We start from the raw sequence: 26,426 nt of genomic DNA on the forward strand, positions 1-26,426 counted from the left end.
GAGAGCAGTGGCATGATCATGGCTCATCACAGCCTTGACCTCCCGGGCTCAAGCAGTCCTCCCACCTCAGCCTCCCAAGTAGCTGGGACCACAGGCGCATGCTACCATGCCCAGCTAATTTTTGTATTTTTTGTAGAGACAGGGTTTTGCCATGTTATCCAGGCTGGTCTTGAATTCCTGGGCTCAAGCGATCTGCCCACCTCATCCTCCCAAAGTGCTGAGATTACAGGTGTGAGCCACTGGGGCCAGTTTCCTATTTCATAGTTGGACTTGGTCTGTAGCATCTGAAAGTGGCCAATTATCAGACTCCTATTAGATAGAAGTGCAAAGTTCTGCCTGGCTGGGAAAAGCTCAAGCCCTTTGGGGAAAATTAAGACCCCAACTTTGAACCATTTGTTCACATTACAGAGTCATGGAGGCAGCCTGTGGCATTGGAAGGCCACCCTGGGGAAGCAGACTGGTTTTGGTTGCAGTGGAACTTGAGCTTTCACACTCTTTCATAGTATGACCTTGGGCAACTTAACCCCTCTGACCTTCCGCTTTCTTACTTGGGAAGTGGGGATATTCAAATCCTCACAGGACAGTTGTGGAGTTTAATTACACAAGGAAACACAGCTATACCCTGTTGGAGAAATTCAGTCAAATAGGAGAGACAGAGGGTATCTAAACATCATGATGCAAGCAAGGTTAATGGCACCAGGGGACTGCACAGCACGCGGTTGTGTAACGGGGCAGAGAGCCTGGGAAGTGATTTCCTTGTAGAATCCTGGCAGAGGAGCGGGAGTTTACTGGTGGCTGGAAAGGGTGAAAGTATGAGGGCAGAGGTTTAGCCGTGTGGAGCATGCGATGTGTGCGGGAAGCATGGCCAGATCCTGAGATGGTGGAACCCACCAGCTAACTTGGCTCTGGTGCAGGAATCCCATGATAACCGGACTTGAACCACTCCTCCTCCTGGCCTCCTCCCCTTGGCACGACACAGGCCTTCTGTGTAGAGGGCCTTTTTCCTTTTGCTTTCATGGCTATCTCACACCATCCTTTAGGCCTCAGCGGAAGTGCCATTTTCTCAGTAAACTCTCTCCACCCCCACTTAGTCCCTCCATTCTTTAAAATTTTGTTTTAAGTTGTAAAAAACACATGACCTAAAATGTACCACCTGGTCCATTTCTAGGTGTACAGTTCAGTGGCGTGAAGGATGCTCACATTGTTGTGCAGCTGATCTCCTGAACTCTTTTCATCTTGCACAACTGAAACTCTGTACTCACTCAGCTGCCCCCCACCCCCTCTCCCTCCCATACTTGGCAGCCACCCTTCTACTTTCTGTCTCTGAATTTTTTTTTTTTTTTGAGATTTGGTCTCTCACTCAAGCTGGAGTACAGTAGCACAATCTCAGCTAACTGCAACTTTTGCCTCCCAGGCTCAAGTGATCCTTCTACCTCAGCCTCCTGAGGAGCTGGGACCATGGGCGTGCCACCATACCCGGATAAGTTTTTGTTTTTGGTAGAGATGGGGTTTTGCCCTGTTGGCTGGGCTGGTGGTCTTGAACTCCTGACCTCAGGTAGGGGATCTGCTTGCCTTGGCCGACCAAAGTGCTGGGATTACAGGTGTGAGCCACCGCACCCGGCCTTTGCCTCTGAGTGTGACTGCCCTTGGTACTTCATACAAGTGGAATCATACGGTTGCTGTCTTTATGTGACTGACTTATTTCATTTGGCCTATGTCCTCCAGGTTTAGCCCTGTTGTGTGTTTTTCCATTCCTATCACACGGTGTCCTTTCCTGTCATTTCTACGTTATAATTAGGAAGTCGCCTCAAAAGCTCCGAGCCTGCTGTGTACTCTACCGTGTGTCCCGCTTCCACCCCAGCTCATGGCACGTAGCAGGAGTTCCACGAAGAGTGACTGAACAGAATCTCCAGTTCCAACCCCAGTCTGTCTTTCCAACCTAACGTCCACCAGTCCCCTCTTGACTAGCGCCTTACAGCTGTGGCAATAAATTATCACAAACTTGATATTTGGAACCTCTTACAATTTGGGATGCTGGAAGTCCAAAATCCGGGTGGCAGCAGAGCCGTGCTCCCCTGCAGAGGCCCTAGGGGAGAATCCTGCTTTGCTTCTTCCAGCCCCAGGGGCTCTGTGGCTGGGGGCTGCATCCCTCTCCCTCCTCCGTCTTTGTCTTCGCATGTTCTTCTGTGTGTGTGTCTCCTGTCTTTGTCTTATATAGGCACTTGCCATCAGATTTAGGGTTCACTCCAGTCATCCAGGATGATCTTTCCTTGAGATTCTTAACTTAATTATATCTGCAAAGACCCTTTTTTCAAATAAAGTCACATTCACAGGTTCTGTGGATCAGGACATGGACATATCTTTATGGCAGCCATGATTCCATGCGACTGCACCCTCTGAGAACCCTGTCCCCCAGCTGATCTGGCCTGGTCACGATCTCTGGACCATAGGGCACGCTTTTCACCAGGCTCTCTGGGTGGTGGTGTTGCTCCCCTGGAGGTCCTGCTTTTTTTCCTTGAACACTGAGATCCCCTGCTCTCTCCTTCCCTCTCATGTGTCCTTTGACTGCTCCAGGGGAAAGGGACGCCCTTCTTGGAAAGCTTCCTGCTGCTGCCTGGGTGCGGCTCACTCTCCCGTTCCAGAGGCTCTGTGGGGTCTCTCGTCTGTACCTCCACAGGGCCCTGGAGGCAGAGCTTGTGTTCCTGCTTCCCTGTGTTCCCTATGGTGCCAGAAACATGAGTATAGAGACTCTGGGAATACGTGTGGGGGATAATACGGACCCGGAAAGTGGGTTCAGACACATACTAATATTATCAAAGTGAAGACAAATAGTAGACCTGCAGTCATAGTCACCCTCAGTTGTAAGAATACATATGTGTGGATATAGGCAGGGGATTTAAATTTGCCTTTTGTTTTTGGCCCGGAGCAGGTGTTAAATCTAATGAGCTTACATACCAAGTGGGTTGAAAGAACAATTGACAACCCCAGAGACATGCAGGGCCTGGTATCAAACGACAGGCTGGCTGCACTGCTCAGAAGGTCAGAGTCAAGGTCCTGACTTTCCCCCGCTGAGGGCCATGCCATCTCTTGTGTGACCTCTGGAATAATTTAAATGTCACAGGAAGGGCCTGGTCCCAGAAGGTTTGAGCTTCCAGTAAAAGCGTCAGGGCTGCCTCTGGTGGTGGATCTCTCTGGGCGTCTTTTCCAGCCAGCATCCCCCCGTCCATGGCTTCTGCTCCCCGGCATCTCTAGCTTCCTTCCCGATTTGTTAAGGCTTCAGCCTCCGCCTGACTGGCTGGCCTTGCAGTTTGAAGGTCTGTTGTCATCCAGCTGCCTTGGACTTGTTGGGGTCCAGACTCCTCATCCCTGGTGTGGATTGATGTGCACCTTGGTCCTGCCAGCAGGAGAGGGCAGCGTGGGAGGAGCAGAGGCTCATGTGTCAGGGACTGTGGGGCAGGGGGCTCTGTCAGGGGATTTCGGTGGGAGGCCATGAGCGGTGGATCCACTCCAGTTTGGAGGTTGCAAATCACCCATTGTGGATATCTTCTTTTTCAGATTGATTGTGTCCTGTGCTGAAGATGTTTCCGGAACAACAGAAAGAGGTATGTCATCACAAATCCAAAAATAAATAACCCACATGTTTTGACTCACACGGGTTAGTTCTTCATTCGTGAACCATAAACCCATGGGTTGCTAGAGGAGGTTTCATGAAAGAACAAAGGCCCACCCTCCTGTACCTGCTCCTCCACTCCCACCACTGGTGCCTGCATGGCCTTCATTTTGGGTTCCAGTGACTCAGCTGTGGAGCACATTCCCACCCACAGCTCGTGACTCAGAATTCGCCCAGGCTCTGCCTCCTACCCCTTGCTTGGAGCCGTCTCCATCCAGTCTGCCTTCCTGCTTTTCTACTCCATTGACTCATCCCTGAATTCTCCTCCCTTCAGGTAGCAGCCCAGGGGAATTTCTGCCATTAGTTTCAGGTTTGTCCCACTTGTTGCCTGGGCTTGGTTTCATACAACACAGGCAAGATTGGCCCTTCTGCCTGCAGCCTGGCTTCCCAGGCCTCCATGCTAGCCCCCTGAGCCTCTCTCCCTGACTGGGAGGAGGGTAGGACAGCCATCATGCCAGCCCCAGCTGAGTGTCCCTCCTTTGGCAGTACCTGTTGCCCTGCCTGCTGTGGTGCAGTGCACATTATCACTTGGTGAGGCTGATGAAGTGGAGCAGCAGCACAGGGGCCTGTCTAGGGAGTGTGCACCCACACACACATGCACACACTTGCACATGAGTCACGCATTCACACAGTCACATGGTCCCAGCTCACTGTGCCCAAGTTGAAAGCACGAAACAATTTATTTCAGAGAATCTTTCCAGAAAGTCCTTTGCTAGCTCTCACATCTTTAATTTCAGCCCTATCTTTGGCTTCAGGTTCTTCTCAGCAGTCCAGCCTGCTTGCATCCCTTAACTCTAGGCTGGGCTTCCCCGTTTTCAAAGGCAGTGTTTTGGTTTGTTTTTTAACTTTTAAAAATTGGCTAGACAGGCATGGTGGCCTGTGCCTGTGGTCCTATGTACTCAGGAGGCTGAGGTGGGAGGATCCCTTGAGCCTGGGAGCCAGAGATTACAGTGAGCCAAGATCACGCCTCCACACTTCAGCCCCGGTGACAGAGCAAGACCCTGTCTCAAACCAAAAACCAAAAACCAAAAGAATTGGCTGGGCACCATGACTCATGCCTGTAATCCCAGCACTTTGGGAGGCCGAGGTGGTTGGATTACTTGAGGTCAGGAGTTCGAGAGCAGCCTGTCCAACATGGGGAAACCCCATCTCTACTAAAAATACCAGAATTAGCTGGGCATAGTGGCACGTGTCTGTAGTTCCAGCTACTTGGGAGGCTGAGGCACAAGAATCTCTTGAACCTGGGAGGTGGACATTGCAATGAGCTGAGATCATGCCACTGCACTCCAGCCTGGGTGACAAAGCGAGACTCTGTCTCAGAAAAAACACAAAAAATGAAAAAAAACTGGGCTATAATATGTACAGTAAAATGCATAAAGTGTCCCAATCTTATGTATGTAGCCCAATGGATTTTTGTTTTTTTTGTTTTAATAGAGACAGGGTCTCTCTTTGTTGCCTAGATTGGTCTCGGACTTCTGGCTTCAAGTGATCCTCCTGCCTCAGCCTCCCAAAGAGCTGGGATTATAGGCATGAGCCACTGAGCATGGCCTAAATGGATTTTTATATACCTGTGTAACTACCACTCAGATCAAAGTATAGATGTTTCTGGCTCCCCAGAAGGTACTCTGTGCCCCTTTCCAGTCAGTCCCCCTCACTTCCACCCCTAGAGGTGACCTTACACAATACCTATACCAGGCATGCTTTTTTCCATCTCATTTTGAGTAATACTGAGACCAAGCTGCTTGCTCTGGGAAATACCCGCCCATGAAGTTAATGAAACTGCAAGGTTAAGGGCATAGTTCCCTCAGGATTGCCCTCGCCTCCAACACCAGTTGCAAGTTTGGGGCTTTCGTGAACCACCTTCAAGTTTAATAATTCACAAGAAAAACTCACAGAACTCAAGAGCTGTTATCCTCAAAGATGCTGCTTGTTATAGAGAAAGAACACAAACGAGAACCAGCCAAAGCAAGAGCTGGACGCACGGGCAGTCAGGTGGGGTCCAAGGGCAGAGCTTCTGGTCATCCTCCTGAAGGAGTCACGGGCGGAGTTGTCCTCCCAGCACCCATGTGTGACAGTGTGCAGAGTCACTTGGTGTAGCTAGAATGATCGCCTGGTTTCAAATCCATTGCTCTTAGAACAAAGTCAAAACACCTGCATGTGGTCTCTAGCACTCTGCAGGATCCAAACCTTTCTCCAGACTTCTTTCCTGTGCCCCACCTGCCACTCCAGTGCACTTCTTGTTCCTTATTTCAGAGCTTATTTTAGAGCCTTGAATGTTCCATGCACTCTGACCCCCATGGACTTTTACAGATGTTTTTTTCCACTGTCTGGAATGATCTCTTCCCCTAGCCTTCATACTGTGTTGACTGGCTAACTTCTCCTTATCCTTCAGGCATCAGCTTAGAAGTCAAGAAGAAGCTTTCTAAACCTTTAACTGTAAAAGATATTTTTATCTAATCACCTCCCCAGCAGTATCCTGTAGTCAATGCCAGTTAGAAATAGAGAAGGTTTAGGTCAAGCCTTTCAGTATGCTAGTGTCTGGTTGTTTAGTGGAAAGTAATTCAGGTTCCACCTAATCGAATATGTAAGGACCAAATGCAGTATGACTGATTGTTTTGGAATCTAGACCAAGGGTACACTGAGTATGGAAGCACTTTCCTCTCAGCACCTACTGCAAACGTTACTAATTAATATGAGGTTGGCACTGAATTGAGATTTATTTACCGTTCTTGAAACAAGATTCATACAGCCTGGGAGTGACATCTTAGTTCTATCTAAATAGTAGTACTGACCTTAAATTTTAGTTTTTTTTAACACATTTTGGGGGTAAGGAATCAAATGTAGTCTCTCTTGTTAAAACAGCTTTATGACTGTAATAAATCTAGAAAGAGGAGAAAAGGGAGTGAGAATCTCCCTTGTTAGTTAAACATGTTCCATTTGCACAGTGGTTTGAGTTCCCAGGAGAGCAGTATCCGAGCTGATGGATCTTCTCCATAAAAAGGCCTTGGCATTGGGCCATTGTGAAATTAAAATGAATTCAGATTCATTCATGCATGCAACTTTAATTTACAATTAAAATATTATGGTTACATATTTTAATAAGAATAATTAGATGGACCCAACTGAATCAACTCTTCTGTTTAATGAGACAGAACCCAGACTCCAAATGGAAAGGCAGGTGGCTGTGACAGGAAACGCATTTCAGACAGTGTCTTTTGTGGAGCTAGGCATTTTTGTTCTTTTTATATTCGAATGTCCAGAGTAAGCTGTTTGATTTTTCTGTACTACTCAGGATGCTTGCCTCAGCCTTGCTGAACTCATCTTGTCGGGTGTATGAGTGAGCATTTGATCCAGCTGCACACAGTCCCTTCCATGGAGTCGGACATTCTTGCCCAAGCACCTGCTCCCTCCTCCATAAGGGCACTGGGCTCTTTCCTTGGCACAGAGCTCAGTTGGTGTAACTAGACTGTTCGTCCCTGTGTGATGTGACCTGAAGTGTGGGCTGAAACAACCCTTTTGAATGTATGTGTGTATGCATGCATATCTCCCCTGCTTTCCTGGATCATGATGGCTGCATTCTACTTTTAGAGATTTATCCCTTTAGAATAAGTGCTTTTCCCCTTCCCAAATGCACATACTTCATACTAGGTATAACAGCAGCTTCTAGACAACTACCAGTTATTGACATTTTAGCGATGATACATCCATCAGTTCTTTGGCAGGGAATATCCTGAGTAGGGCAGGCCGAAGTGGGCCCTGGAGAGTTGCACAAACCATGAGGACTCCACCACTGAGGGAGGAGATGGGGCGCTATGGGGAGAGCCGGCAGGGAGGGATGTGTTGCCATTTTGGATGAGCAGCCCCTAAGGTTAATATTAATATGTCCAAGATATGCTTATGCTGACCCATGGTCATATTCTGGACTCGCTCTAGGAAAGCATGTTTTTGATATTGGGAAACTGACTGGAAACTGACTGGGCTGGAACTGATGATATCATTAACAAATAAATAATATTATCTAGGATCCTGTGATGCTGGGTACTTTGATGGGAAGCAACAAGACAAAACATTTTCCCACTCCCCAATACCTAAATTTGTTGTTCCTCTCTCCCTTGTTTCTTCTTTCTCCCTTTTTTCCCCTCCCATCCCCCGCCTCCATTTTTCTCAGTCTCTATTATACTCAGTTATTAAGTGTTCCTATTGGAAAAAACAGTTAGGTTTCCATAAGAGGCAATTTACAGTCTTCTGTAAGCAGACAAGCGCTGGGAATATTGTCTTCACGCATACACACCAGGTTTCAGAGAAGGCTGCTATCATTCTGAGCACTACATTTGTGTTATAGTTACTGTGAGGACTCTGGTGTTTTTTTCTGAGCCTGTCCCAGAGAAAGATCTTCCTTCCTTTTTTTTTTTCTTAACTCTTCTTCCAGATTTTAAAATAATTGTTCACTGCAGAACATTTTTGGAAAAGTGTACAGGAAAAAATAAAACTTTGAGCTATTTCTTTCTAGTCTTTTTCTATACGTATGTATATGTCATTTTTAGAAAATTGAGATCATACAGAATTTATAGTTTAATATCTCACTCTTCCAGCTTAGTGTTCTAACACATTTCAAGAAATACTTCACCAGCTCTGTTTAAATTAGAAGTGACTTAGAAAAGAAAAGAATTAGTAAACATAAATTCATCTTCACATTTGTTAAGAAATGAAAAAAGAGTAACTTTACAGTGGAGAAATCTGACAAACACTTCCTCAGCCAGGTGATCACTGTTAACACTCACAGTGATATTATGTTGATAGCATGTACCCTGGAAATGATAAAAATGGCATTTTTACCTTTTGAAATAGGTAGCCTTCCTTCTGAAAACCTATAACACCAATCTAATCATGAGACAAACAGCAGACAAATCCCAATTAGAGACATTCTGCAAAATACCTACCAGGGCTTCTCAAATTGTCAAGGTCATGAAAAATAAGGAACGCCTGAGAAACTGTCACAGCCAAGAGGAAGGAGCCCAAGGAAACACAATGACTAAATATAATGTATCTCAGGTGGGATCTTGGAACAGATAAATGATATTAGGTGAAAATTAAATCAATCTTTTTTTTTTTTTTTTTTTTTTTTGAGAACGAGTCTTGCCGTGTCGGCCAGTCTAGAGTGCAGTGGCGCAATCTGGGCTCACTGCAAGCTCCGCCTCCCGGGTTCATGCCATTCTCCTGCCTTAGCCTCCTGAGTAGCTGGGACTACAGGCGCCTGCCACCACGCCCGGCTAATTTTTTGTATTTTTAGTAAAGACGGGGTTTCACTATGTTAGCCAGAATGGTCATGATCTCCTGACCTCGTGAGTGATCCGCCCGCCTCAACCTCCCAAAGTGCTGGGATTACAGGCGTGAGCCACCGTGCCCGACCAGCAATCTTAATGAAGTATGGACTTCAGTTAATAATAACATGTCAATGTTGATTAATGAATTGTTACAAATGCAGCATGCTAATATAAAATGTTAATAATAGGGGAAGCTGGGTGGGGGATGTGTAGGACCACTCTGTACTATTTTCATAATTTCTCTATATCTAAAACTGTTTAAAATAAAAGGTTTATATTAAAACAAGTATCATTGACATATATATGCTCACATAAAAAGATTTCTGAAAGATTATACAGTGAATAAACCAATAAACAAAATAGTATTTATAAATGTAGGTTACGCTCCTATTTGTGTTAAAAAATTGCACAAAGCTTGGTGTGTTGGTGCATGCATGTAATTCCAGCTACTTGGCCAAGGCGGGAAGATCACTTGAGCCCAGGAGTTCGAGGCTGCAGTGAGTGATCGTGAATAACCACTGCATTCCACCCTGTGCAACGGAGTGAGACCTCGCCTCTTAAATCCCCGAAACAAAAAAATACACAAGGTAGAGATGATAATAGAATGAACCCCCATGTATGTACCTACCAACCAGCTTCAACAGTTTCCTAACTCATTATTAACTCATAACCAAGCTGTATCCCCACCCCACCTATTTCCTCCTACTACCACAGTCAATTATTTGGAAACAAATTCTAGATGTTATATAATTTCATCTGTAAATATTTCAGTATGCATTTCTAACAAATGACCTTTTTAAAAAATGAACCATATTATCACATGTTAAATAATTAATTCCTTCATATCATCAAATATTCAATGTGCAAATTACCTTGATTATTTTGAAAAAAATTATATACTTGGTTGTTCTAATTCTCTATTTAATTAGGATTCAGATAAGGACCACACGTTGCATTTGGTTGATACATTGTTTAAAGTCTTTAATTCTCTCTTTTCCCCGTTTTGCAATTTATTTGTGGAAGAAATTGCATATTTTGCCTTGTAAAGGTTTTCACATTCTAGATTTTGCTGATTGCATCCTTGTGGATGCCAATTATTTCTTATTGCAGAAGAGGAGGTTTTTTGTTTTTTGTTTTTTTTCCTGCACTTTTCCTAATGTGTTACAGGATATGAAAAGGTAACTCTCATTGATTTGGGATACTACTTGTGTAAAGAAACTTGAAACATTGTGAACTATTGTAAGTCATGTAAAAGGCAGGTCTAGCTAAATCTCTCCACAGTTGTTTATCCTGAAGTAATAAAAGCTTTTCAAAAAATCATCATTCAGTACCACCAGAGGATGGTATTTAAACATACTCCATGCTGTAGAGTGGCAAGTAATATCCCTTGTCATATGTCTCTTAAGTTATTTGTTACAGTTGTTATTAGGAAATAAAGGAAGGTGGCCGGGCGCGGTGGCTCAAGCCTGTAATCCCAGCACTTTGGGAGGCCGAGACGGGCAGATAACGAGGTCAGGAGATCGAGACCATCCTGGCTAACACGGTGAAACCTCGTCTCTACTACAAAATACAAAAAACTAGCCGGGCGAGGTGGCGGGCGTCTGTAGTCCCAGCTACTCGGGAGGCTGAGGCAGGAGAATGGCGTAAACCCGGGAGGCGGAGCTTGCAGTGAGCTGAGATCCGGCCACTGCACTCCAGCCCGGGCGACAGAGCGAGACTCCGTCTCAAAAAAAAAAAAAAAAAAAAAAAAAAGGAAATAAAGGAAGGTTACTTGATATATTCCTTCTGCCTTGTTATTTGTAAAGAATATAGTATATGAAACGTGCTAGATTTTAGTTGTGAGATTGTTATATGGGGGTCCTGAATAGCGCTCTGGTGATTAACACACTGGTAAATTCTTTTTGTTTGTTTGTTTGTTTGTTTGTTTTGAGTTAGAGTCTTGCTCTGTCGGCCAGGCTGGAGTGCTGTGGCACGATCTTGGCTCACTGCAACCTCCGCCTCCCAGACTCAAGCAATTCTCCTGCCTCAGTCTCCCAAGTAGCTGGGATTACAGGTGTGTGCCACCACACTTGGCTAATTTTTGTATTTTTAGTAGAGACGGTGTTTCACCATGTTGGCCAGGCTGGTCTCAAACTCCTGACCTCAGATAATCCACCTGCCGTGGCCTCCCAAAGTGCTGGGATTACAGGCGTGAGCCACCACACCCAGCCCACACAGGTAAATTCTATAATCATTAGTTCTATGGAAAAGTACCTAGTGCATTGTTGGTACACAGTATATTTTCAGTGAACGAATGAATGAGTATCCAGTTTAAATACATGAACGTGTAAAACATTACTTTGAAATGGGAAAAAAATGTCCCAAGAAGGAAGAACAAACTGAGACAAGTTTGCATTTTTATGGTAGAAAATTCTCATCAAACCTATGAAAAATTAATATTCACTTAACGCCTAGACGTTCTGCTTTATTAGCTTTCGTCTTTTGTGATCCTTCTGTAATCTAAGAAATATTTTTACAGTTAACACCTACTCATCTTTACTGTGCTACAAAGATTCAAACTAAGCTATGATGGAAAATTTTAAAAAACACACCTATCCCAATGGCTAAAATAAAAAATAGTGGTAATCCCCCTAGAAACTGTAATAGGTATGTATGATGTATCATTGTGGGGTTAATTGTATTTCCCTAGTAGTTAATGATGTTGAACATCTTTCCTCGTGCTTGTTTGCCATCTGAATGCCCTATTTGGGTGAAATGCCTCTTCATGTCTTTTGCCTGTTTTCTAATTAAATTCTATTTTTTAAATACTGTGTTTTTAGAGTGAGTAAATGAGTGTTTTGAGACAGGGTCTCTCCTGCTGAGGCTGGAGTGCAGTGGTGCAATCTCAGCTCACTGCAACCTCCCACCCATCCGCCAGGCTCAAGCAATCCTCCCACCTCAGCTTCCTGAGTAGCTGGGACTACAGGTGTGAGCCAGTACACTCAGCTAATTTTTAAATAATTTTTAAATGTTTCATAGAGACAGGGTTTCACTGTGTTGCCCAGGCTGGTCTTGAACTCCTGAGCTCAGGTGATCCTCACACCTTGGCCTCCCAAAGTGCTGGGATTACAGGAGAGAGCCACCTCACCTGTCTGAGAGGTTTTTTTTTTTTTTTTTTTTTAATGTATTCTAGATGCAAGTCCTTTATGGGATGTGTAATTTGCAAATATTTCTTCAGTCTGTAATTTGTTCTTTTAACGTTTTTCACAGTGTCTTTTGCAGAGCAAAGATTTTTAGCTTGGTGAAGCCTAATTGATCACTTTTTCCTTATGTGGATTGCCCTTTTGAGATCAAGTCTAAGAACTCTTCTCCTGGTCCTAGGCTGAAAGGTTTTATTTTTATTTTTATTTTTTTTTAAGACGGATTCTCGCTCTGTTGCCCAGGCTGGAGTGCAGTGGCGTGATTTCGGCTTACTGCAAGCTCTGCCTCCTGGGTTCACGCCTTTCTCCTGCCTCAGCCTCCCGAGTAGCTGGGACTACACGCCTGGCTAATTTTTTGTATTTTTTAGTAGAGATGGGGTATCACTGTGTTAGCCAGATGGTCTCGATCTCCTGACCTCATGATCCGCCCGCCTCGGCCTCCCAAAGTGCTGGGATTGCAGGCGTGAGCCACCGCGCCCAGCCTGATGTTTTTTTTTTTTCTAAAAGTTTTTCTAAAAGTTTTCTCTGATGTTTTATGTTTGACATTTACATCTGTGGTTTTGGTTAGTGTTGATTTTTGTATGAGGTACAAGCTTTAGGTTGAGGTTCATCTCTTGGCCTATGGATGTCCAGTTGTTCCATAACCATTTCTTGAGAGGCTTTTCCTTCTCCTTTGAATTGTTTTTGCACCTTTGTCAAAAATCAGGTGGGCATATTTGTGTAGGTCTCTCTCTGGGTGTTCTGTTCTCTTTCATTGATCTACTGTGTCTATCCCTCTCTAGGACTCCATTGTCTTGCTACTGTAGCCTTAACATTGGGAAGAAGGCTTCCTTCCACTTTATTCTTTTTCAAAAAATTCTTGGCTATTCTAAGACATTTCCCTTTCCATATAAATTTTAGAATAAGCCCATTTTTATGTCTTCAAAAAAATCTTGCTGATATTTTTTATAGGAATTGTGTTAAACCTACAGATCAATTTTGGGCCAATTTATCTCTTAATTATGTTGGGTCTTCCAATTTGTGAACATAGTATGTCTCTGCTTCGATTCCTTTCAATAGCATCTTACGATTTTCAGCATAGAGGACCTCTGCCTTTTAAAAAATCTTATTTGTAAATCAGTTGGTTAATTCTGAAACATTTAATATGCACTTAGTATGTGCTAGTACCATGCTTGGTGCTAGAAATACAAAAATGAAATACAAAGCTTTAAGAAGCCAGAAGGACAGAGTTTGAGAAGAGCATGTTGTCTGAACTGGTAGTTTAGCTAATAAAAGCAGAAAAAACTTCCCCCTCCAAAACAATTACAGTGAAATTGGAAATTGCCTAATATTTATTATTACTAAAAGAGTCACTAGATAGAACATGTTTTAGAGTACAGTCTTTGGAACAAGGCAGATGTGAGTTTGCAACTTAGCTCAGACTGGTCATTTGACTTTGGGCCAGTTGCTTACGCTTTAGAAGCCTCATTTAAAAAATCCATAGAGTAGGATGAGAATATACTGAGCTCTGAGGGTTGTTGTAAAGATTGAAGAAAACATTTGTGAAACAGTACAAAGCCTGCCACATGTCGAGTGCCCTGGTACAATACAATACAGTTATTTTTATTATTAGTTTCATCTCACATAAGGGCTAAGGAAAAAAAAAAAGACAGGGTAGAAGTGGATAATGGTCAAACCTGGGGTGTGGGGATGGGGGGAAAAACAGGGAACATTGAAATCAAAGGGTGATTATTATAGGATAACACAGGAATTAGATCTTCAAAGAGTCTAGGAGTCTGTCTTTCTTTAGAAGTCTGTTTTCACATGGAGAACAGTAGGGACAGTTAGTCTAAATTTTTAATTCCACTCTGCCTGGCTTTTTCCTACTACATATAGTCGTTAGGCCCAAGAAGTCATTAAAGTGTTTAATAAGGTTATTAAATTGACTAACTGCAGCTGCTGAAGCAATTTTCCTAGGAAATCCATATGATTCTAGGTAAGGGGCTGTGGAACTGTCCTCTGTGGCTGACAGCCTGTCAACATTCCTTTGAAGAATGGCGGGCAATGTCATGAGGGATGCGTCTAATTAAGAGATTAGAGGTGAACCTTGGCTTCCTGGGTGTGCTATTTGTAGCTGAGAGTATGGGGAAACTTCACTAATTCCTACTAATGGCAGAGTGGGGGAGGAGGAGACCCATGTGAATTATAGAATATTTTAAAATAAATGTACTTTTATTACTTTCAAGTACATATTTTAGCTCCAACTAGGCTAACAAATTGTTTCCTGGTACAAGTCTTAGGGGACTAAGTTATTGAAGCTATCAGAAGGATTTTCAATTATTTCTATGTAAAGTAGGTGCTTCTGGGTTCTTTAGGGTGCTAGAAAACAGTTTGTTCTGCCAGATCTTAAACATTGCTCTTGTATCCTTATGCTGTTAATTGGCACATCCTTAGAGGAAGGGGTTTGTTAAATACAATAAACTTTAGACCAGCTGCTAAAGAACTTATCATTAATTCATGGAGCCCAAGAATCCAAGTAGATGAGGTTTTAATTTTAAGTGAAGTTTGATATTCCTTTCCTGAAGGCAGTTTGTTTATTCCTGCAGGCATTTATTTATTCATTAAATGATACTAATGGAATGCATTGGATGTATCAGGCATTCAAGTCTTACAAGATAGCCTAAGCTGCCCTACAGGAGCTTAGCATCTGCTAGAGGAGGCCTACAGGTAATTACAATACAGCACAGTAGGACGTGGTGAGTAGGGACTATGCCCAAGGCAATCCCAGAGATGTTGGGGGCTCAGAGGAGGGTCAAATAAATCAGACTGGTGAATCCGAGAAGGGTTCCCAGAAAAAGTGGGGACCAAGTTGCATTTGAAAAATGAATTGGAGTTGGCAAAAAACAGTAGAAGAAAAGAGAAGATTAAAATAAAAGAGAGAAGATTAAAAAAAAAAAAAAAAAAGGACAGTAGGGTGGCCTAGCAGTCCAGGCAGAGAGAACAGCTTGGTCGAAGGCTGGAAGTGTGAAGTGGCGTGTTGCTTATGGGGACCTATGCTTAGCCTTTGAAAATAAGCATAGTGAAAATCATGAAAGGCTGTATTGTGCTAGTTTAGGAGTTTGAACTTGTAGGTTATGGGGCAGCCTTTGAAGGATTTTCAGCAGGAAAGCAACATCATCAGATACGTGTTTTGGAGCCATTCTTGTCTTCATGTGGGGAATGCATTGGATATGGGCCCAGATATAAATTAGCAGTTCTTGCATTAATGTTGAGCTAGAGGTCCTTAAACCAAGGCAGTAGCAGAGGGAATAGTTGTGAGTGGTTCCAAGGAGAATGACTCTGAAGGACTTGGTCTGTGTGGATTTGGGGAATGAGTCAAACAGAGGGGTCTGGGAGAACTGGATTTCTAGCTGGCGTTGGTGGGAGATGCTCTTCACTGAGAAGGGGAGCAGGATGATGTGGGAAGGGTATGGGCACAGCGTGCTCAAGGGACTTCTAGGTGGATCAGGCTAGAGGCTAGATCCATGGGAGAGGTGCCTGGACTGGGATGGAGCTTTGGGTGGGGACCATCAGTCCATGCGAGGGGGTTGAATTTGTTTGAATGAGGTCACCCTAGAATTGCAATAATGTGCAAAGAATAACAGCCTGGGATGGCATTCAGGCATAGAAACATTTCAGGGAGCAGAGAAGGAAGAAGTTTGCCATCCACAAGAGAATAGTGATATTTAGCACTCCAACCAAGTTAAATATTTTCAGGATTGAAAAAATATGTGGAGTCTTAGTGCTGCAATAAATTTTGAGTGTGCATTTAAAATTTTAAGAGACACACACGCATACACAGTGACAAGAGATGGAGGTGAAAACATAGACCAAGAGCAAAGTATCTGGATTTTTGCTTCTGTTTCCATCCCTGGGCAGAATCTGCTTTATCACACTGTGATTAGGGGATATTATGGATACTTTGGTTTAAAAATGGTTTTTTAGTCCCTCTTGTAATTTAGAATGTGCTTTTAAGAAATGATGGTTGTCTCTTAATGCACATGAAAAAAAATAAATAAAGAAAGAAATAGAGAAGAAGAAATAATGGCCAGGGCACAGTGGCTCATACCTATAATCCCAGCACTTTGGGAGGCTGAGGCAGGAGTGTTGCTTGAGCCTAGGAATTTGGAATCAGCCTGGGCAACATAACGAGACCCTGTCTCTACAAAAAATTAAAAAAGTTAAAAAATTAGCTGGGCATAGTGGCACCCGCCTATAGTCCAGCTACTGGGGGTGAGATTGGCTAAGGTAGGAGGATCATTTTAGCCCTGGAGCTTGAGGCTGCAGTGAGCCAAGATCGTACCACTGCACTGCAGTCTGGGTGACAGAGTGAGACCCTATCTCAAAAATCAGAAAAAAGAAAAGAAATAATGGCCAAAGAGCATCACTATAGGGTTATCTTGTTCTTTTTTTTTTTTTTTTTTGAGATGGAGTCTTGCTCTGTCGCCAGACTGGAGTACAGTGATGCAGTATCGATTCACTGCAACTTCTGCATCCTGGGTTCAAGTGATTCTCCTGCCTCAGCCTCATGAGTAGCTGGGACTACAGGCACATGCTACCACACCCAGCTAATTTTTGTAGTTTGAGTAGAGATGGGGTTTCACCATGTTGGCCAGGATGGTCTCAATCTCTTGACCTTGTGATCCACCCGCCTTGGCCTCCCAAAGTGCTGGGATTACAGGCGTGAGCCACTACACCCGGCCTATTGTTTTAAATTTTACCCCATGTTTTCTATTCTTATTATCTTTATAAAAGAACAAAATTATCTACTGTATATGACTTTTAATATCCCTAATTTCTATGTATAACACAAAGATTATGAAGATGAAATGATTTAATGTAGGGGAAATGTATTTTAAAAACAGAAAAGTATTATGTAAAAGAAAATGTTCCTCTTTCTGTTAATAAGTTGTTATTGCTTATTCTCATGTGGCTGGGATGTATGCACAAAGTCAACTTCAACCCTCTTTGCTTACTTTTCCCATGACCTTTGGTATCCTTTCTTTTTCTTCTTTTGAGACAGGGTCTCGCTCTTTTGCCCAGACTGGGATGCAGGGGCACAATCAAGGCTCACTGCAGCCTTGACCTCCTGGGCTCAAGTGATCCACCCTCCTCAGCCTCCTGAGTAGCTGGGACCACAGGCGTGCACCAGCGCGCCTAAGTTTGTATTTTTTGTAGAGATGGGGTTTCGCCATGTTGCCCAGGCTGGTCTCAAACTCCTGGGCTCAAGAGATCCTTCCAAAGTGCTGGGATTACAGGTGTGAGCCGCCATGCCTGGCCTGGTGCCCTTTCTTATTTGTGTCCTAGTAAGCAACTTACCCAGAAGGGCCCATTGTTTCAGTTTGAAGAGATGAAGAAAGTAAGAAATGATCACTTTTTAAATTCGCAAAAAACCTGGACCAATTTTTTATGATTAAAAATTAAAAGTCAGTTTTACAGTATACTTTGTTTTCAGATAACCAGTAAAACTATCCAGAAGTGCTCCCACCTCAGTCTTGCATTATTTAAAAAATTCCATTATGTGGCAAAAGTGTTTTCTGGATTTGCTCGTGGTGCCTGATTCATTAACTTTACTTCTTGTTTTTTAAAGTATTACAAGTACCATATTGGTTAAAGCTCATTTCAGTTTTGTTTTAGTGCAGTCATTTGCTCAGTTCTTTCCAGTCCTACTTGCACTTCTGAAGGATAATTCTTTGTTTATGATGCCATTACAGGAATTTGTAAGTGTCTGGGTTCGAGATCCTAGGATTCAGAAGGAGGACTTCTGGCATTCTTACATTGACTATGAGATATGTATTCATGTAAGTATGAAGTCAGTAGAAATAGTAATCTTGAGGGACTTGTATGGGATACATTTTATGGGATAAAGTTGACACTTATAAAAGTTTTTCTGATTCAAAAAACTGAATTTGAATGATTACAACTAATGCTTTTACCTTACATGAACTAGTAAGATGGTTCCTAAAGTTGAAAAATTACTTATTTGAATCTCTTATTGTTCCTTTGTTAATATTAATATTTTAATGTTTATTGCCTTCACATATGAAGATGCGCATGTATCTAAAATGCATGGGTAAAGAGTACTTATAGCTCATTAATGGCACTTCTTAGGATCTGCTATAGCATATTTCTGAATAATATAATGCCTGATAACCTTCAAGTTTGAGAGGATATAGAGTTCTTTGGAAAAAGAGATGGGTGGTGTTTTATATATAGAATCAGAAGGTGGGAAATGGATATGTGCAATTATTGTGATTAATTTGTCTAGAATCTGAGTAATTAATGTAATGAGTAAGCAACTAGAAATGATGTGCCTTGTGTGGATCCTACTGTGTTACAATCTCTTGAACGATGTTGTGTGGTGTGTGGCCCTCTGTGATCATCTTAAATAAGGGTAAGCAAACTTTTTCTGTAAAGGTAGTAAGTATCTTCAGTTTGTGGACCATACAGTTTCTATCGAGACTACTTATTTCTGCTGTTGCAGGTGAAAAGCAGCCACAGACAGTGCATAAATGAATGAGCATAATTGTATTCCAATAAAACTTTATGTTCAAAGACAGGTCTCAGACTAGATTTGGCCCTCAGGCTATAGTTTATTGGCCCTGATTTTGAGGATGATACTTTTTGCCTCTAAATCAGATGCATATCAGATGCAAACTAAATTAGTTCAAACGGGGAGCATAGAATCTGACCCAGATTGTATCCGTGACTTCATAGCACAAGTGAAGTAACCATTATTTAATCTTCCCATTGTAAATAGCTAACTTGGTATATTGGACACCCAAACACCCGCCATATAACTTTTCTTTTTTAAAATTCTCTTTTCGGCCGGGCGCGGTGGCTCAAGCCTGTAATCCCAGCACTTTGGGAGGGCGAGACGGGCGGATCACGAGGTCAGGAGATCAAGACCATCCTGGCTAACATGGTGAAACCCCGTCTCTACTAAAAATACAAAAAGCTAGCCGGGCGACCTGGCGGGCGCCTGTAGTCCCAGCTACTCGGGAGGCTGAGGCAGGAGAATGGCGTGAACCCAGGAGGCGGAGCTTGCAGTGAGCTGAGATCCGGCCACTGCACTCCAGCCTGGGCGACAGAGCGAGACTCCATCTCAAAAAAAAAAAAAAAAAAAAAAAAAAAAAATTCTCTTTTCTTCCCTTTTTTCTCTGAAGTTTCCCCAACTTCAAAAAATAAAAGAAAAACCCAGAATTGCTTTTTTGATTGTGTTGTAAAGCCATTCCAGGATATGCCATGGATTTTGATTCTGTTTTGGTTTTACTCATAAGCTCACAGTGGAGTTGCATTCTGTGTGGAAAATTGTGACTATATAAGAATAAGCATTTGAAGTAAAATGAAATATTTTTAGTTGCCTTCTAACGTTCTCTAAAAAAATTGTGTGTCCTTATCACGCACTTCATGATAGGCATGAAATTTAATTATTCCCAGGAATGAATGAAAGTATAGCTTTTTCTCTGCTCTATAAATAGCCTGATGTAAATTCAGAAATCTCCATCTGGAGCCAGAAATGATGGGTTCCACAAATAGTATTTGATGGTGTCCTGGCACTTCTCTGAAACACTAATAAATTGACAATGGATAAGCCTTGGATTGGTGGACAGCACAAACAAGCAGAGATTTAGAGGAACTTAATCAGTTAGCGATCTCAGTAGCCTCTAATCTTGAAGAGACTTCCACCTGTCATACAATTAAAAGTGGATGGCAGAGCTAGGGAGTTCTGGTTGGCTTCTCTTAGTTGTTAACCCATAGAGCTTTGAGGTAGAGAAGCTGGCCTTACAACTTGTTTAAATTAACCTCAAGGAAGATGATGTCACACAACTCTGGGATCTTAACGTTTATTTGGAATTTTAAACTAGTAGACCCTAGAACTGGGTAGCCATCATAAATACTCCCTTGAACCTGCGATGCAAATGAAGGACTTAATGCGTGGACCTCAGTCTGGTGTAGGTACCAGCTGGATTTTTAGTTATTGACAGCCATGGTGGTTGTGAGCAGAGAAATTAAAGGGAGTTTAAATGGACCCAGCCTGTGTCTGAGATGTCAGGAATCCCTGTAGTGGTCAGGGATTCTTTAGGGAGAAGGTACTGGGAAGATACCTGCTCAAGCCTCGTTAGGGCACTAGTTCTGGTATAACATGGTCTGCAAACCTAGTCCCCAAAGAGCACATTAGAGTGAGGCCCTGGTGTGCTCTAAGTCCACCCACAGAATGTTATTTGCCACAAACTCCTTCCAGCGGGTTTTGCTGCCATATCGTTAAAGATAATGAGATTTAGACCAGTGGCTACCTTGGAGGTGAGCCTCTTAACCTGTCTACATTCTGAAGTTTTCTGAACTTTACAAAGTGTAAGAATATCAGGAACTATGTCATATATTTCATGAGAACAGTTTAAAAGCTAATGCACATAATTGCTTAGATTTCCCAAGGAAAATAATCGCTGGGCATATGAAGTGGTAGAATAATAATTTTTGAAATAGTACTCATCTTGGGGGTTAAAAAATGTTTCTCATTTAGATTAGAAAATCAGATTTTGACATACAGAGAATAGAGATACTCATATTTTCAAAAACCAGGAGAAACAAATATTTTGCTAGGTTTTACTCAAAGGAGAATATTTACTCTCATCTTACGTTTACCCAAAGGAGAAGCATTGTGGCTGAGCTTAGCATGGGGACGCCATCGGTGGCTTTTTCCAAGTCTGCCTTAGGGTAGCTGGAAGGAAAACAACACTTAGTAACTAATGGTAATATTAATAGATAACATTGGCCAAGTGCTTATTATCAATCCTCACAACCACCCTGTGAATTAGATATGTACTAGTTCATCCCATTTTAGCACTCAGGAAACTGAAGTTTGAGTGACTTGCCCTGTAGCAGAACCAGGACTGGAAATCCGGTTGGCCTGTCCTCCGTGCCAGATGCTCATCCCCCACGCACTACGGCCGTTCTCTGGCTTGGATGGACATACTGTCTCTCACATACAGTAGAGAAGGGAAGGCTGTTCTCTAGTTTAAAAGTGATTTCAGGATTCCTGGTGATTTGTGTGATCTGCAGGGTGGCCATGTCAAGGAGATGAAGATTTCTGCAATGTCTCATAAAGGGTCGTGAGGAGGTGTCTCTAAGCCCCAGAGGCTCCTCCAGCTTACGTGGATGGTGGTAAAATGCAATGGATGAACCTGAGCTCCTACCTGTCATTTATATGTTAGGATTTATTTTTTATTATTTATTCTTGAAAGCAGTGCTCATAGGTGAGTAGGAGGCTCCTTCAGGATGCAGGGAGTGGTCAGGTCATATCTCGCCCTGGGGCAGCACTGCTTATTTCCGTCATCCCGGCTGTATTCAGGGCTGTTCCTGGGTTATGTGCAAGATTTCAGAGTACTGGCATAAATATAAATATATGTTTGGTGGTTTAAATCCTACTTAGAATGAATATTGGGATCATATTGTGAATTATAGATACAAGAAATGCATTTGTTTTTCCTCAGGTGAGACTCATTTTTCTACTTTTTCTGTACAGACTAATAGCATGTGTTTTACAATGAAAACATCCTGTGTACGAAGAAGATACAGAGAATTTGTGTGGCTGAGGCAGAGACTCCAAAGTAATGCGTTGCTGGTGTAAGTGATTTAGAGTATATTGAGGAGACTTTGTCATTATATTGAATATTTAAAATTGATGTTCATTAAGATATATGGAAGATATGAAGGATTTTTATAGGCTTTTGCCTTGATTACAATATGTAGGTTTAGTTTGTTAGCTACTGCATCTGAATTTAAAATTTATCACTTAAATTTTACCAACTTTGATAGGTATAGTCCATGGAAGGCCTCAGAAATGTTTAAAGACGGGTTTTTCTTTAAGCTGACTTCTTCATACCCTTATTATATAACTATATAATGTGTAAACATAATTATAGAATAATTGTGTGATAATAATCATCATACATAATTTGCCTTCACTTTGAGGGATTTCTGTAACAGAAGCACCTTGAATTAATCATCTAAAAACATTTTTTTCTTTCTCCTAAGACAACTTCCAGAACTTCCATCTAAAAACCTGTTTTTCAACATGAACAATCGCCAGCATGTGGATCAGCGTCGCCAGGGTCTGGAAGATTTCCTCAGAAAGTGAGTGTCCAGACACTTCTGTGACCAGACAAGGAGTGTGAGCAAGTGCTTTGCAAGAGCTGCATGGTAGCGTGGGGAAGAATGTTCCTGTTTCTGAAATGCGAATAATCTGCACTAGAGCGAAGCCCACTGGTCCATTTCCTATATTAGAGCACCATCTTGTGGCTCACATCATGTGGTACATATTTGGGACCAAGTCTTCCAGGAAGAAAACAATGAACGAATTCAATTAGATAACAAATACGTGGTCCTTTAAGCTGTCAGGCAGATCCAAATTACATGGTAGTTTAGCTGACAAAAGTAAAAATTTGCCAGGAAACAAACATGCCTACTTATCAAAAGGTGCTTCTTAAAAACTGTCTTTGTTTACAATGCTTAGAATTTACAGACCAAAATCAGCTCAATAATGGGCTGCTAATATCCTTCTGGGTTCCTCTAATGGTTTAATGCTGATCTTTGAAGGGAATGTTTATAAAGGAGTATTTGGTGGCGTGTGAACAGTCTCAGTGAGTTATTAACTCTGGATTACTCTATGATGGTGGGCATTGCAGTTAAAGCTGCCTGAGTTCACACTACCAGTGATTTCCCCCCGCCCCTCCCCTGTCACTCTTTGGAATACTGGAATACCCAGAATGCTAGAGGCCATATAGCACACTGATTTACACCTAGACTCCGAGGCCAGGCTACCTGGTTTCAGATCCTCACTCTGCCACTTACTAGCTGGGGGCTTGGGCAGATCATTTACCTCCTCTGCCTGTGTCTTCCCATCTATAAAATGGGGTAATCATAGTACCTACCTCATAGGGTTGTTGAGAAGATAGACGAGTTAGTGACTGTAAAGCACTCATGACAGTGTCTGGCATGCAGTGTGTGCTGTCTTCATGTTGGCTGTTAGTATCTTAATGTACTTAGACATGAGATAGCTTTTGCTTTTCTAATTTCCAATTTTGTAGATAAGGAAATAGGCTGAGTCATATGACTGCTAGTTACTGACAGGATCCAATCTCCTGAACTGTTTCTTTTTCTAGTAGTTTCAGGATCTGAAGTCATCTCCTTTGGGGTTCACTAAATAGGATCTTAGAGCTAGCCTGAAATAATATACTGCCTCCTCCCCATTTGGCTCTCTCATAAAGGGTTTGGATATTAACTATGCACATTAATATTAATATTTATTTCTATTAGATTGACTTAGTGCCTTTCCTTTGAAGGTGTCCTAGAGACATACAGAAAGATCCACGATTATAAATTGAGGGAGAGTGGGCAAATGAAGAGAAGCCAGAGGATTAAACATGGCAAGAGACCAGAAGAACAGATTGGCAGAGCCAAGTCCTCCAAAAACATTTCATTGTATTTTTGGGGGGTATCACAGGCATGGCAGAACAGAGACCTGGCCAAGTTTTTCCTGTCCTTTCCCCTAGAGGAGGCCTCTGATTTTAATTGTTGTCTCTATGAAGCCAAAGTGGCTGATGGCCTCTCCCTTGAGATGTGGTCCCCGCCCCACAATTCTACAGAGTTGCCTGTCACTCTAGTGTGGATGTTGTCCTGGGGGAGCTGGGGCAGCTTGTCTTCTATAGGGAAGTCTTATTTCAGGTCAGAAGACAGCACATGCCTCTGAATTATATAGCTAGTTAAGTGCAGGGTATATGTTTTTGACCAGCAATTACTTTGTTGTTTTGAACACAACCTTTCTATCCACAGTTGATCTACCCAAATGAATGACCCTGTGAGTGTCATTCAGCCATAGTGGGGTTATGCTTGTGCCAGGTTATTTTTGCATAGTGCATGGTTTGACTGTTTGCTGGTTGTATTTGATGCAGATGTCATAGTAGAAAGTGTCCTGGTTCAGGAACTCAAGGAGCTGGGTTCCAGGTCTCCCATAATCATGGTTCCTGGGGTTTTTTTTGTAGCTGCATGTGAGCCTTGGAGCAGCCACTTCATTCCTTTTAAGCCTTTGTTTGCTATAGAGTGGGGTAATACTACCCCCCCATAGCCAACCTCACTGGGTGGTTGTGTCCTACAGATGAAAAGGACTTGAAAAAACCTCCAAAAACCATGCAGCGATCCTTCATTCAACAGAGGTTTATTAAGTGAATGCTTAGTCCTGTGTGCCGCAGACATAGGACTGCACAGAATGAACAAGTTCTTGTCCTCCTGACACTTCCATTCTAGTGGGGAGCACTGTGTACCTATCCAGGGCTACGGCTAGATTCCTTAATGCTGAATCTGGATTGTCATCCGATTGGGTTGTCAAATCATGGAGTTGGCAGGGGGTTCTCTTGTGATACCATTTGTTCCACTGTGGTATGTGAACATTTGCCTACAAGTTAATATTTCACTTTAAAAATGAAAGCTGGTGCTTCTACACAGCCTAAACCTGAAGGAAGTGAGGAGTCAAATACCACAGGGCTGGCTTCAGGCCTGACCTGAGCTCTGCGGCCCCTGCTGACCCTCCCCAGCCTCCCTTCTGTGTCCTTCAGATCTGTGCTTGCCTGGGTTATATAAGGCAGCGCCCTTGATGTCTTTGCCCCTGGTGCACTCTACCCTCACCCAACCCAGGTCCACTTTAGGAAACTGGATGTGATGTATACCTTGGCACTGTGTCTTGGCCCCAGTCTGACATCCTCTGAACCCCCATTGGTTACCTAAGTAGGGCCAGCCATCAATAGCCTGTACCTTGTTCATAGAGGAATTTTAGAAACCACAGCATTAAAACATGGAAACATGCTTGTATTGTAGGTTTTTAGCATGTATTTTTAAAGCCTGGTTTTCATGTAAGTTTTGAAGTTATAAACCAGAAGCACTAAGTATGTTCAAACCTTTTGAAACCACAATGTCTTTGTATATGTGTATATATACCTATTTTTAAGGTCATTTATGAAATGATACATATTTAATAAGAAAGTACTGATCTTTGTAGAGGAATTAGAAAATTGTTTCTTTGACTAGGTGCCAAATAAGAATAATTTCTACCATTTATCGAACACTTTCTACGTGTTTGGCATTTTACATGTTTTAGTCTCAGTATTTACAAAATTCTTAGGAGTTGGATATTATCTGTTTTATAGATAAAGAAATTATAGGAAAGGTGGATGTACTATATGAATCCCAGGACCTGGCAAGTTTAAAATTAGCAGTACTCTTAAATGCTGGCTAAATTTGATATGATTGTGAGATTTTTCAAATATACTCATTTTTTTTCAGTCTTAACTATAATCTCCCTTTTTTATTCTTGCCCCTGAATAACTATAAACGTAAAGTCACTTCTAATAGTTATGAAAAGTAAGTTATAGGCTAAAAAATATAAACTCAGTAAGTCTCCAACTATGGAAAATGGAATTCCTACTAATTTTTAGGTTTGAATGGGATTTTCAATTTAGGTTTGATCAGATTTATTCATGAGTGGGAGCCGCTTTCCTTCTTTACTGAATTTATCCCATTAATACAACTACATTTACCCTACAGTTTAGACTTTAGTATCATGGTTTTGTATTTCTTCAAATATTAAGGAATATTAAAGTTTTTTTTTACAAAAGGCTAGTGTTGAACTATGACAGCTAGTTTTACATACACACGATTTTTATGTCTTTGTATTCAATAGAGGGCACCACAGCACAGATCATGAATGTCTTCAATGAAGATTTGTAGGTTTTATTTTTTCTTATAGTAAGAGCTAAACAGGCTGAGTTAATTTTTTTTCCTACATCAAACTGCTAATCTTCCATGTACTATACAGATGTGTATATATATCATTGTATTGGGTTCAGTAGACCCAGGACATCCTTAGTTAGGATGAAATGATTTTGCCTAGCTATATATTGTTCTTAGCTAAACCATCATATAATACATCTAATAAAATCATGTTGAGGAAAACTGTGCTTTTCAACTGTGTCCAATTTAGGGAAAAAACAGATTTTGCTTTGTTTAGTCTAAAATTGTTATGGGGAAAGGAATAACTTCTGATTTGCACTATAAATATCTTTTTAGAAATTATTTTAAAATCCTAGAGGCTATTTTTTATTCCTTTTATAAAGATTTGAAAATAATACACTTTTTAAATGGAAGTTTCTACAAAGACATTTTATTGACTGTTTTACAAAG

At 42.0% G+C, this 26,426-nt stretch overlaps 1 protein-coding gene across 3 annotated transcripts in view; it reads left to right on the top strand.

The window, feature by feature from the left end:
* The window catches only part of SNX10 (sorting nexin 10), an 86,275-nt gene that overhangs the window by 54,031 nt on the left and 5,818 nt on the right, over window positions 1-26,426 (top strand). For 2 of the 3 annotated variants that reach the window (XM_030932376.1, XM_010356531.2), the window contains 4 exons: window positions 3,556-3,602; window positions 17,906-17,992; window positions 21,718-21,818; window positions 22,230-22,328. In XM_030932376.1, coding sequence (XP_030788236.1) covers window positions 3,579-3,602; window positions 17,906-17,992; window positions 21,718-21,818; window positions 22,230-22,328 — 311 coding nt within the window. In that variant the 5' untranslated portion in view covers window positions 3,556-3,578. Of the gene's footprint in view, window positions 1-3,555; window positions 3,603-14,758; window positions 14,880-17,905; window positions 17,993-21,717; window positions 21,819-22,229; window positions 22,329-26,426 lie in introns of those variants that run through there. The other variant, XM_030932377.1, reaches the window with a different exon arrangement.

The sequence above is a fragment of the Rhinopithecus roxellana genome, chromosome 6 (assembly GCF_007565055.1).
Source record: "Rhinopithecus roxellana isolate Shanxi Qingling chromosome 6, ASM756505v1, whole genome shotgun sequence".
NCBI classification, from domain to species: Eukaryota; Metazoa; Chordata; class Mammalia; order Primates; family Cercopithecidae; genus Rhinopithecus; species Rhinopithecus roxellana.